The sequence below is a fragment of the Stegodyphus dumicola genome, chromosome 6 (genome assembly GCF_044657685.1).
Source record: "Stegodyphus dumicola isolate Sdum_Otavi_A_Nest chromosome 6, ASM4465768v1".
In the NCBI taxonomy this organism is placed as follows: domain Eukaryota; kingdom Metazoa; phylum Arthropoda; class Arachnida; order Araneae; family Eresidae; genus Stegodyphus; species Stegodyphus dumicola.
The window spans coordinates 86,469,664-86,483,890 of record NC_140773.1 but is presented as its reverse complement, the minus strand read 5'-3'; the positions used below and the strand labels follow the sequence as shown (position 1 = coordinate 86,483,890).

The 14,227-nt window shown below is 34.8% G+C and overlaps 1 protein-coding gene across 1 annotated transcript in view; it reads right to left on the bottom strand.

The window, feature by feature from the left end:
* Positions 1-13,218, bottom strand: part of LOC118193138 (uncharacterized) — a 30,452-nt gene extending 17,234 nt beyond the window's left edge. Inside the window, exon 1 of the mRNA XM_035364189.2 lies at positions 13,150-13,218. Coding sequence (XP_035220080.2) covers positions 13,150-13,218 — 69 coding nt within the window. The remainder of the gene's footprint in view (positions 1-13,149) is intronic.
* Positions 13,219-14,227: the final 1,009 nt, after the last annotated feature.

The window sequence follows — 14,227 nt, the reverse complement described above, 5'->3', positions numbered from 1 at the left end:
TCAAGGCACCACATACGATACTGGTGATGTAGATCTATTAAAAGTGCAAAAATCGTCTTTCCTTGAACGTTTTTTACTAAATGTGAACAAAATTAATTTTTTACAGTTTTAAGTTAACATATCAAGGTTTCTATTTCGAAGCCTTAGCGAGATTTATGACTGTGTGATTCGAATATCTTATTCCTAAATAAAACTACAGGAATCAAATAGTGTCGTTTGATAAAATTGTTTATTAAAAACAGGTCACAGTTTTTAACCCTTTCATTTGTTTAAATTTTCTACTTACAGAAATACTTTAAAGTTATACATTGATGAGAAAATATGACGGACGGCTTTTGACAGCTTTTGTTATAGAATTCGCCAGAAAATGTTCTATTTTGAAATGTTAATTCTATAATTCTCTATAGAGGATTTATGCTGAAGAGATGCCTAATATATTCAAATTTGATCAGGGAGGTTTCTCGTTTAGGCCATCTGTGTGCCTGGGAGTTTAGCATAATATGAAATAAGTAGCGTGAAATCTTCTTAAGAACATAGTTCCGAATTTCAGTCTTTTATTCAAATGATAACCTTTGAGAGGCAATTTTAATACTGTTTTGGCCTCCTCGGTGATTGCGGTGATTTGTGCCCAGAGGGCGCACCGCACAAAAAGTTAGTTGCGTTACAGAACGTAAGGGAAGCGGACACGCCAAAATGTCGGGCGTATTACCGCTAATTGAGGTAATTGCATCGTATCTGTCAGGTGGCAGAAAACTAATATGATGTATCAATTCACATGCCAGGTGGCAGAATATGTCTATCATGTACATGCCAGGAGGCATAACGCGTGTAAACATGCCAGGTGGCATACGACTTGTAAATAAATTGTAAATAAATGTACAGTAAAATATCTTGGTGCAATAGATCAAGGAACAAGCATCAACAACCTTCTGATCATTTGGATACGTACATTTTTTCTGGTGACACCGGACTTGATTTGTGAGATGAAGAATGGACGAAGAAAATTAATGAGTTCATGACTGAAAAACCTGGATTTAACGCGAAGAAATTCGAGGTAGGCCCTTTTTCATTTTTCCAGTTTTGAATAGAATTGTTGAATAAAAATCTTGGTGATTATTATAGTTGATAGAATCTAATGGTAAAATGGAGGCTATGAATAAGACAAAGAAGTTGCGTACGGTGACGCGTAGCTTAACTACTAAGTTGATGAGTAAAATAGATTCTGCATTGTTAGAAGAGGGTGAAACCGCGAATGAGAAATTAAAAGAGTTACTCGAAATGTTACTTGAAAAATCGCAGTTGTTGAAACATTACGATTCTGAGATTGAAAAACTTATAATTACGGAACAGGAGTTGGAAACAGAAGTAATTTCCGCGCAGGAATATCAGGAAAGAATTATAAGTTTTAAATGTAAAATTCAGGAAAAATTAAGAAAAAACGCGTGTAAAGTTGAATCTAGAAATTCTAGTGAGAAAACTATATCTCCGAAGTTGAAAACTTGTGAAGTTAATACTTTAAAATTGCCAAAATTAACGATTACAAAATATTACGGTGATCCTTGTTCTTGGCTTGAATTCTGGAATCAGTTTAGTAATTCCATTCACCAAAACGAAAGTCTCAGTTCGGTTGACAAGTTTTGTTATTTAAAATCGCTTTTGGGAGATTTAGCTTTAAATGCTATTAGTGGATTAACATTTACTAGTGAAAACTATACGGTGGCTGTTGATATACTAAAAAACCGTTTCGGCAGAGATGACCTGCTAATTAATGCGCATATGAATAAATTGTTGAGTTTAGAACCTGTAAAATATTCCGGAAATACGGCTTCTTTGAGGAAGCTTTATGACGATATAGAAATACAAATAAGGAATTTAAATTCTTTAAATGTTACTAGTGGTTCTTATGGACATTTATTATCCCCTATTTTGTTAAAGTTAATACCCGAGAATTTAACTCTAGAATTCACTAGGAAAAGAAGTGATAAACAAAATTTCGATGTTAATGAACTACTAACGTTCTTGAAAACTGAAGTGGAATGTAGGGAAACATCAATGATGTTAGCGCGTTCTAAGAATTTTGATGTAAATGAAACATCAATACGAAACAAAAGTTCCCATCAAGGTTATCAAAATAAATCTTACATGCATTCTAAAAGAAATGATTACAGTACGAATAAGCAAGGTGCTTCGGTATTAACTAGTCAAAGCGAAACTCCCTCTAAATACTTTCAAAAATCACATTTTAATCCAAATCGAAAGTTCTCTACCCCGCCTAAGAAAGAAAATCAAAATGTCTGCATATTTTGTTTATCTGCTTGTCATATGAATCATGATTGCGCACTTGATTTAAAGGCTCGCCGAAAGGCATTAATGGATCGAGGTTTATGTTTTATTTGCTTTTCGAAAGGGCATCCAAGGCGTTTCTGGGCTCATAAAGATGAAAAATGCAGACTGTGCAATGTCCAAGGTTTACATAATTCGTTAATATGTGACGCCGCATCGAAAGATTTAGAGACGGATACTTCCAATCAGACAAAACAAATGCCAATCCCTGAAGCTTCTCTTTCGCTCTTATGCAATGAAAATAATAACAAAATTAAACCACCGACTTCCGTTCTTTTACAGACGTTTTCGGCAACAGTTAGGTGTAAAGGGGGGAACGAAAAGGTATTACGTTGTATGCTAGATTCAGGGTCAACAAAGTCATTCATCTTACGAGAAGTTGTTGATTCACTGGGGTTGAAAATTATTAATAAAGAAGCGCTTATCATTTTCACATTTGGATGCAAAGATGCAAAAGAGCGCTTGTATGACATCGTAGAAATCGTACTGCAAAATGTAAACCATCCCAATAAAAAGATAAAAATTAACGCAATAGTCATTGATTCTATAACACTAGGGCAAGTAAAAGTTCCTTCTCGGTGGATACGAAAGATGGCGTTTGAGAAGGGAATAGAATTAGCAGATGCTGGTACAAATGACGAAATTCAAGTATTAATAGGTTCGGATTATATTTGGGAAATTTTAGGAGAACGAAACGTGAAGATTTGTAAAAAATTAGTCGCAACAGAAAGCACTTTCGGTTTTGTGATTCAAGGCAAGGACGAAGGATCAAAGTGTAAAGACGCAAGAGTTAATCCTATAACCGTTGTAAATGAGGACTTAGATTATGAAAGAGTTAAAGAATTATGGGAATTGGAAGCAATTGGGATAAGTTCGGATAAAGAAATATCTCTGTCAGATAAAGAAATTTTAGAGTCATTTGAACGAAATACAACTTACAAGAATAAAAGGTATGAAACTCGATTATTGTGGAAAGAGGGTGTTGAAGGTTTAAATAACAATTATGAAATCGCGAAACAGCGTTTACAATTTTTAAATAATAAGTTTCAGAAAAATAGCGAGCTATATTTAAAATATAATGAGATAATTAATGAACACTTGAGAGATGGTATAGTGGAACGGGTAGATACGTATTTAAATAGTAGTTTGAAAACGGGGTATTACATGCCTCATCACGCGGTAGTGCGCGAGCAGAAGGATTCTACTAAGGTTCGAATAGTTTTTGACGCTTCTTCTAAAAGTAAGGGAAATTTATCACTTAATGATTGTTTGGAAAGCGGACCTAATTTAAATCCTGATTTGCTAAAGATTATCATTAAATTCAGGGTACATTCAATTGCGTTTTGTGCCGACATTCAGCGTGCATATTTAGAGGTAGGCTTAGCTAAAGAAGATAGGGATTTTTTAAAGTTTTTGTGGATAAATGAAGAAGGGTCAAATCTCGATCACAGTAATTCCAACTTAAAAGTTCTTCAACACAATCGAGTTCCTTTCGGGGTCAAGTGCTCACCTTATTTATTAACAGCTACAGTAAGACTGAAATTTAAAAAAGTATGAAGATGCCTACGAAGAGGCATGCAGTATGTTAAAAGAGCTTTACGTAGATGATTTAATTTCTGGGACAGTTAATGTAGCAAAGGCCTTACATTTAAGCAAGGACATGATTTTCATTCTTAGCGAGGCCAGTATGAATTTACGTAGCTGGGTTTCAAACTCACTTGAGCTGAATGAACTATGGAAACTTAATGGAATTGACTCTCGTGAAACATCTGAAGACTCTTTGGTACCGTTGAAAGTTTTAGGTCTTATCTGGGACAATGTCAATGATAATTTGAAAATAGATGTATCTCAGTTTGAGAAGTTACAAAATCTCAAAGTAACTAAACGCATCATTTTAGCAGCATGTGGTATGCTCTTTGATCCCTTAGGAATTATGAATCCATTTACTGTTCGAATTAAACTCTTAATGCAAACTATGTGGGAAAAGGGTATTCAATGGGACGAAAGTGTTCCCCTTGATACAGAATTCATATTTCAGGAATGGTTAAAAGAAGTTGAAAAAATAAAGTTTTTCGAAATTCCCAGACAGTACTTCAGTGATATGTGTTGGAAGTTAATAGAAGTTCACATATTTTCTGATGCCAGTCCCAAGTGTTATGGTGCGGTAGCATATTTTAGATTTAAGAAGAAAAATAAATGTAAAACAAGTTTCATAGTGTCGAAATCCCCTTTGGCTCCATTAAAAAGGGTAACACTCTTTAGGCTTGAACTTTTGGGAACATTAATTTCTGCAAGATTAGGTTCGTATTTGCAATCGATATTTCCGCAGTTGGATAAGGGAAATATATTTTACTGGACTGATTCCCAAATTTGCATTCACTGGATCAAGGGATCTGCCAACGAGTGGAAACAATTTGTTAGAAATCGTGTGGTAGAAATCAAGGAGAAAACAATTTTAAACAACTGGTACTTTTGCAGTGGGAAGACAAACCCTGCTGATAAACTTACGAGGGGCATGGATGCTGAAGCTCTAATTAATGATAGTGATTGGTTTTCTGGGCTACCCTGGCTTTCAGAAGTAGATATTCGACATCACATAAACGAAATGAATACCGAAGCTGACTTGCAAAACGTTAGTGAAGAACGAAAATGTGTTACTTTGAAAACACTTGTGGAGTCTACAGAACCGTTACTAAATCTTAAACTGTACGGAAATTTAACCAAAGTACTGGGAATAATGGCTTATGTTCTGCGCTTCGTGAACAACTGTAAATCCGCTCGTGAAAAGCAATCTGGTATGCTTACCGCCTATGAGTTACGGAAGGCTTCAGAATTTCAAAGGTGGTTAGCAAATGAAAACATAAGGTGGATATTCAACCCGCCTGCTGCTCCACATCATGGTGGTATATGGGAGGCAGCTGTTAGATCTATGAAGCTGCATCTAAAGAAATGTGTTGGAACTCAAATTTTGACTTATGAAGAGTTTCTAACTCTAATTGCACAAATTGAAGCGTGCTTAAATTCGAGGCCAATAACACCGGTCTCCAGTGATCCCAATGATTTGACAGCTTTGACTCCTGGACACTTTATTATAGGGACTTCTTTAACAGCTGTTCCGGAACAAGATTTAACCGAAGTACGAGTGTCTCCATTGCAAAGATGGCAACTAACACAGCAGATGTTCCAAGGGTTTTGGAAGCGGTGGTCTAAAGAGTACCTGTGCCAACTACAGCAGCGTAGCAAATGGAGACAACCTAGCAGAAATATTCGTCTAAATGACTTGGTTATCATTAAAGAAGATAATATGCCTTCATTACGTTGGAAACTCGGGCGAGTAATAGAAGTGTTTCCTGGAAGAGACAATAATGTCCGAGTGGTTAAACTAAAAACTGTGCACGGGGACATTAAACGTCCTATTACCAAACTGTGTCTTTTACCAGTTGAAGAACATTAACTTAAGTGTTTGGTTTATATTGAATATGTTTTATTATTATTTTCATTTCTTATTGTACTAATAATTTTATTTGTTTGTTCTAGTTTAACCCTCATAGTTAACGTTTCAATATAGTAAGATATAAGATGTTTTGCTAGAAGATTGGTAAGTGTGATATGTAATTTTATACTTTTTGAAGGTTTTTGTATATTTTCAGTTTCTATATTTTTCATTTACTTGTTTGCATATATTGAAGATTGTATTAAGATGAATATAATTCATCGGGGGGGGGGGAGGATGTTTTGGCCTCCTCGATGATTGCGGTGATTTGTGCCCAGAGGGCGCACCGCACAAAAAGTTAGTTGCGTTACAGAACGTAAGGGAAGCGGACACGCCAAAATGTCGGGCGTATTACCGCTAATTGAGGTAATTGCATCGTATCTGTCAGGTGGCAGAAAACTAATATGATGTATCAATTCACATGCCAGGTGGCAGAATATGTCTATCATGTACATGCCAGGAGGCATAACGCTTGTAAACATGCCAGGTGGCATACGACTTGTAAATAAATTGTAAATAAATGTACAGTAAAATATCTTGGTGCAATAGATCAAGGAACAAGCATCAACAACCTTCTGATCATTTGGATACGTACAAATACGTTCTCATAAATATTGGTTACTTTCAAAAATGGCCATTTTAGGGACATGATCATACAGAAAGGTTTCGCCTTATTTGTATTCTGATATCTTATTTGCCTTTAATTTTTATCAGAGCATATTTGTATAAAATAAATTACTACAATATTATTGATATTTTTAAAGGAAAGTGAAGCCAATTTTCGTATGGTATGAATTTTATCAGAAAATGTATTCTCATCCAGAAGTTAAAAAAACACTCATTATGTTCAAAGGTAAAATATTTCCTGTTATTTTGAGAAAGAAGATGTCACGTGGTCGGTAAAAAGTCCTCAGCTCCCGCTCCCATGGATTTAATTTTTCTTTGTTTGGTGACAAAAAATATTGTAAAATCATTAGGTTACATCCATGCAGAAACGCAAAAATGTGCAATGCCCTCGCCGGATTTCTCATTCCGGACCTCTGGAATTACGAATTCGATGGTGCTTTCACTTACACCACGAAAGCATGCAAAGGGCGACTGGGGATAAGGAGACCAGTTGCCGAATCTTGGTGGCGATGAATTATCATCCGTTATCTTTTTATTTCGGACGCCACATGTAGAATCATTTAGTATTTTGCTCTAAGTCAGGAAACTAAAACAAATCTGCATTGCCCTCGCCAGGATTCAAACTCAGGATCGCCCGAATACGCACTGAATGTGCTTCCAGTTATACCACGAAGGCAGCGCAAACGAGGAAAATACCGCATAAATTATATAGGCACATGGTTTTAATTAATTATATTTACATAGAGAAACCACATACTTAAGATTCACTTCATGGCTCTATCAGCTCTGGTTTTGCGTCTTTGGTGCATTCGAGATAACATATTTTTACGATTATAATTAGTTAGTTAGAAGCACGAAGTTAATTTTTGCTTTGCATATTTATAATAATTTTACTTTCCGTGATATTAATTGCAAAGGAATTTAATGAGTTTAAAAGGTTTATTACGCTTTAAAGCGTTACACTGGAATGTATATATTTATGCACTGCTCGACATTGAAAATGCAACACCAAGAAGGCGTGGTCAGAAAGTGATGAAATTTGTAAAAACGACAGAGACAGCAAGCAGCAATAAGTGGTCTTTATTTCAAAATGATTAGTCGGTATACAGAGCGAGAACGGCGTCGACTCAGTAGGATGTAAGACCACCGCTGACAGCGATGCACGAAGAAACACGTCTAGGCATAGAGTCAATAAGAGTGCGGATGGTGTCCTGAGGGACAGCTCTCCATTCCCTTTCAACCAATTGCCACATTTCGTCTTCTGAACGAGGCAGGGGCAGAGTCTGCAAACGGCGTCCAATTCACATTCCACATATGGGTCGATTGGTGACAGGTCAGGAGAGTTCGGTGGCTAGGGAAGCATGTGTATACCTTGCAGAGCATGTTGGCAGATGCGAGCAAAGTGTGGTTGAGCGTTATCCTGCTGAAAAATTGCATTAGGTAACTCCCGAAGGTAGGGGATTGCCACCGGCCACAGTTAATTATCCAAATATCGTTGGGCCGTCATAGTGCCCTGAATGCGAACTAGAGGTGACCTGGAATCGTAGGCAATAGCGCCCCAAACCATTATGCCACGTTTTCGCGCGGTGGGACGTTCCATAGTTATTGCCGGATTAGATCTGTCTCCACGTCGACGCCACACACGTATGCGGTGACTGTCACTGGATAAACAGAAGCGTGAATCATCTGCGAACACGACGTTTCGCCATTCTGTCATCCAGATTCCTGTCAGAAAAATTCCGTATATTCATAGAATATCTCACTATTATTAAGTTCACAAAAAATACTTATATCTCGAAGATAGTTTTCTGATAATTTTCAACTATTTTAATCTAAAATCAAACAACTTTAGTTGAATGTGGACACTACATTCTCATTAAGAAATATTAAAAGTTACATTCCTATAACTGAAAAAAAAAATGAAATAAAGGGTAATTTACGTAATTACTGATGAACCGTAAGTCAGTTATGATTCGTCGTAACAAATCAAAAATTTGAGGAGTAAATTGTAAAATTGTTTATTTCTAAAAAGGATGATGTTCGAAATTTTATTCAAAATCAATCTTTTTTACTTCCTTGTACAAAGTAAAAAGGAAGTATTGTAATCGCGAAAAGTTTCAGGCAGCATATTTCAACAAAAATATCCATTTTGACCACTATCGAATGCAATTTAACGATGTTTTAGCGTGATATCTGTACGCAAGGACAGAATAAGACTCTTTTCCTCCAAAAAAATTATAAAACTGCTTTAAAATGAATTCTGAAGAGAATTTTTCGTGGCGTCTGTACGAACGTATGTACGTACGTGCGTACGTACGTATCTTGCATAACTCAAAAACGAGTAGCCTCAGAATGTTGAAATTTTGTATATAGGACTGCTATAACATGTAGATGTGCACCTCGTATTTTGGTTGCAATCGGCCGCACCGAACGTATATAAATATATTTATATATATATCCGCTCTGTTACCCGGCTCAATGATCTCAGTTTCTTTACTCTTATATGTTTGTAAATTGTACATTTTTTTGCTTTAAAAATGATTGAATTATGTTGGTTTTATTTTCCGGTTACGGTTTTTATGCCTTTAGTAAATCTGTCTGCAATATTTTTGGAATTATCAACAATGTTAAAGTTGTTTAAGTGCCACTAAGCCTAATCCTCTTCTTAAAGGCGGCCATTGTTTGTTTACATCTGAAACAGCAGACTAGTGGATTTGTTGCCAATCTAGAGAAACGTAGCTTCGCAACAACAAAGATAACGCTTTCATTTATTATTGCCAATTAAATCATGCTTAATTCTTTCTGGAATTTTTTTGAGGAAATAAGTGTTTAAGATTTACTTCGTAATTTTTAATATAGATATTTTGAGTTTTTATGTATTTTTGCCTTCTCGCGAAGTGAGAACTGAATTAATTGAATGAGAAATACTCAATCGTCTGTGAAAAACTGTTTCTTTTTTGTTTTGTTTGCTTAATTTCTTCTATACATCGTTCTAGCTCTATTATAGTATTTGATTAGAACATGTGGCAACGATTAGATAATTCTATTCTTTAAATGATATAAATTTTGTGCATTATGAGTTATAATATGAACGAAATATAATACTGTTAAGTGAATCTAGCGCCAGAGTGTCGCTATGGTAAACAAATACTAGAGTGAATTTTAAAGGATGCATTTATTCTACTGTGGTTTATGCGCTGTCGGCGAAGTAGATTAAATTCAATCCAATAAGTTTAAATGAAATGCAAGAAAAAATGTTTATAATTTAATATTCCGTACAAGGAAGTCATGTGGTGTACACATCAGATTTTTTACACTAATATTTTCTTTAATAAAATTAGGCGTGCATGTAATAAAACATATTCACTTGAGGCTCTTTCTGGGAGCGATTGACTTGCACGAAATTTATAAAGCAGCAAATTCAAAAATATCTCAGGCAACCCGTTCTTATCGGTTATTTTGAACTCTTTGAAGATAAAAATTTCCATTTATCTTACAGGCTCTGTTACTTCTAGTATGTTATATTATTATTATTCCGAAGGGGCTTTTTTCTGAAGGACTATTGCTTTCGTTTTGCGATTTTGCGTTGAAAACTTTTAAAAGCTATATCACTTTTCAAATCGTTGCCACCGAATACTGTCGTCCTATATTATATTTAAAGAACTTAAATAATCAAGAATCTGCATAAATGTATGTATGTTTCTCGCATTTTGATAAAACAACGGTACCTTCACCCATCCAATTTTGAATGGCGTAATCCTACTGTGAATATGGGCATCTGAACGCCCAAATATAAAATTTGTAATTTCTTTATTATCGATTTCATATTTTGTAAAACTTTAACGAATTTTTGATGAACAAACTCAACGATTTAAAAGCGAGCAATGGCAACACTCTACGGGGGAAAAGACCTTTTTATCTCCAGCGCGCGGTACTGTGTATCGGGAATTCTAAAGATATGCTCATTTAAAAATTATCATGTGACATTGCTGTTGAAGTGAATTTTATGATTTAAGTGCAAAGAACATGATATTTAATAAATAAAGGTAACACACAAAACGTTAAAAACACGCCCCTTAGGACGTAATTTTAAATGTGAAACCTTTCAGATTTTATTTTAAATTTTAATTGTTTCAAATTACAAATTAAAAATAATTTGTTATATGGGAGAAAAGTAAGTAGAATAATTTAATGAATGATTTCTTCATGGACTAATTATTAAAACTCATCTCAAACGTATAATACTTATCTTTTGCAGAGTTTTCTTAATGTTTAATATAGAATTTAATTTTTGCCAAGAAAAAGGGTAATTTTTTTTCTCTTTACACACAGCCTTTAATTAAAATATTTTACGATTATTTTAGCAATAGATGAATTTATACAAACAAACGTTATTTAATTTAAATAATTTAGAATTTATTTGGAATACTTTATTTAAACAACGCACAGGGAAGTTACTTGCATGTTCCACATGCCAGTGTGACCAAGAACACATATGGGGATGTGAGCGTTTCTGACTTTCTATATACCTAGTTTCTTGACAGGATTTTTAAACAGACAAGCAGTAAGGGCCTTTGATTTCCAGAGAAATACAGTTACGGGCGTCCATGCCTTATTCGTGATTCGAACTAAATTCAAAGATACGCATAATCAGCTTCCTCTAACTGCCATATAGTAAGAGCCAGAAAATATAGTTATTTATTTTATTACGATATAAAATGTCCATGCTCATGTTTTGTTTTATTATCATCTAAAGTATTTATTTATAAAACAAAATACATATGCTCGCTGATTATATATTATGCTTCTTTCTTAAAAATAAATCGTATTTTGTGATGTGTCGTAAGAATTATGTGAATTATGTGCGATTTATGTGAATTATGTGCGAGTTAGATGAATAATCTGTAGTAGATATCTTTATACATTTACTAGAAGTTCATGTAATACTCTTGCAGAGGCATTAGGTATTGTTTGGAAGCAGGGAAGATGAAAAATTAGCAAACGCCTTCGCCCGGAATCGAACCACGGACCTCTGGAATACCGGCCCAGCGTTCAGAACCATTACAGCACGAAAGCTTGCAAAGAAGGTGGGAGAAAAACCTTATATACTTCCCCTTTTAAAGGGCGACAGGGGGTTTTTAGGGGACACAATCGCCACATCCTGGATGAGAAGAATCATCATCCAGCACCCTTTTTAGTTCGAGCGCCACTGTAGAGACATTAGGTATTTTTTGGAAGTAGGCAAGATGAAAAATGAGCAAACGCCTTCGCCGGGAATCGAACCACGGACCTCTGGAATACCAACCCAGCGTGCAGAAACACTGCACCACGAAGGTATGTTAGGAAGGCGGGAGAAATACCTTATACTCTCTGTAAGGAAAAAGAAATTGCGAATTAAGTAGACTCTAAAACTGCCTTGAGGTAATTTGTACATCTATTCTTGCACGAGCAACTAAATCTAAATCATTTTGGACTGCAATTTCGATGCAAGGATTCCATATTGAGAAACTGACTCTGAAATTTGTGAACAACAACCATAATCAAAGAAATCGTGCCTCTCTTCCTGTACCATTGAATTTTCAAATTTAGAAGCTTAAGATTTCGGTTAAACTGATTTTTAAATTTCCCATTCTGCAGAGAAATTGCAGATGCAAAACTCTAAGACTTATGAGAGATTACAATGCCTGTTATATGCAGTTCTCTTTTCTAAACCAATATATTATCCGATACGGTTAAAGTAATTCAGATTCATTTTAATAAATGGCTTTAAAAATCTTTTAGATAACAGGTATTTTTTTCTATCTATGAATAATCCTGCGTGTAATGTATCGTTTGAAATCTAATTTCTTGGCAAATATAAATGAATATAATTGAATTGGCTTGAAATATAATTTCTTGTATTCTTTCTTCTTGTTGTAAAATTTGATTATATTAGCTTCTTCTCCCGTCAGTGCCAAAGAACTTAAGACTCATGTGGAATGTGAATACGATCCAGTTTTTCTTAAGAAGTCCGCCACGATGATATCCTTCCTTTAGGCAGATATCTCTCGGGGCTTTGCCATATTCACATAACTAAATATAAGAGCTTTTTCCATTATTTATCCTTTTAAGGAACAAATTTTAGGTTATAAGGAAAACAATTCTTTGATACATTCCACATGCAAATTTAATCCAATCAGAAAATTTTTAAATGGTTTTAAGGGCATATGCTTCTTTCATGTATTTATTATCGCTATAAAATCAGCGGATTTATTTTTTTTACCTTAAAGACATATGTTGTATTAAAAATTTTAAAGCTTTTGCGTGAGCATTTCCCTAAACATCTGTACTTTCTTATATGTGTAAATTTTCTTAAACGTTATAAGAAAATCCATTATATAGCATTCAATTTCGTCCCTCGAGTGCTTTACCATAATCAAGTCAACCAAAAACCAATCTTCGTATGCGAAAAAGCATCATATCACATGAAATAGTACATCTTACATTCAAAGGAAAATAATTTATACTTATTGGTCTTTTATTTCGTTGGTCGTAAATCGCGTCTGCTCCATATTTCATGAAAATAAATACATAACAAATCTTTTCAATTAAAATATAGCAATTACAGTATGTATATGAAATATCTAAAGGAACTAATAGGCTAATTAAATAAGGCATTTGAAAATTAAATGTCTCTGAAAGGATACCTTAGGGCAGAGGCTCTGTGAACATTGGCTCATAACATTCGTTTCAAGTGGAGGCAAAATATCATACATCTTGTGCGTTAACATAAACTTATTTAGCCACATTAATTCAGCATTAGCTGAATTTTATGATAAGAGGAATTATCAAAACTCATTTCTTCGGAAAAGAAATAGGGCTTTATACGAGATTTTTTCCCAAATTTATGCTATTATTTCACAAGGTATTTCATCTGCTAGTTACCAAAGGTCTACACGCATGAAGCACTGGTAGATTTCAATCTAAGTTGTTCAGTTCGCATGTATCGAACAAACTACTAGCAAGAGATTTCGAGTTTTCCCTTTATTTAATGTGAATGCGTTGCCTCTTTCTTTCATAAACCCTCATTAAAGACATTCCTCTGCTTGAACAGAAATTTCACATTCCATGTTGTAATTATAAAGTGATTTCTTTAGTTATTCCGGAAGTAGACGCATGTGAATTGAAAAACCTTAGATATAGGACATTTTAAGTTCATCTGAAATTTTCTCAGCTAATGCTTCAAAAACGCAGTTCATTATTTCTAAATATCTTGAAGCTACTAATGCCGTTGCCAGATATAGACTCAAAAAGAAATCTATTAAGAAAGACCGTCAGATATGTGAGACTGATGCAAACAAAGAAATCGCAAAGACCATTTACTAGACTGAGAACCCGCCATTTTAGAGGAATAAAAATTAATGAAGATGGTACCAGATTATATAGAACTTGTAGAAACTGTCCCGAATCGGAGCTTTCTCCAAAACCCATCTTCAACTGCACGGCAATACTTGCAACTCTGAAAAGCTTGGGGGAATTTCATTTTCAGGGAGAGCTATATAGTGAAAGGATTGTGGAACCGGCAAAAGCAGTGATTTCCACGCATGGATCCACTTGATTTCTGAAAGGACATAACACCAACCAACGAACCAACCATTATTTCTAAATTAGACGAAAATTGTCTCTTGCTATGAAGTTTTCTAATTTATGCAAACTAATAGTTTATTTGTTTACCCTAAATATAAGCTGCGGGAGAAAATTGTTTTTCGTTCGTTTATTTTTTAT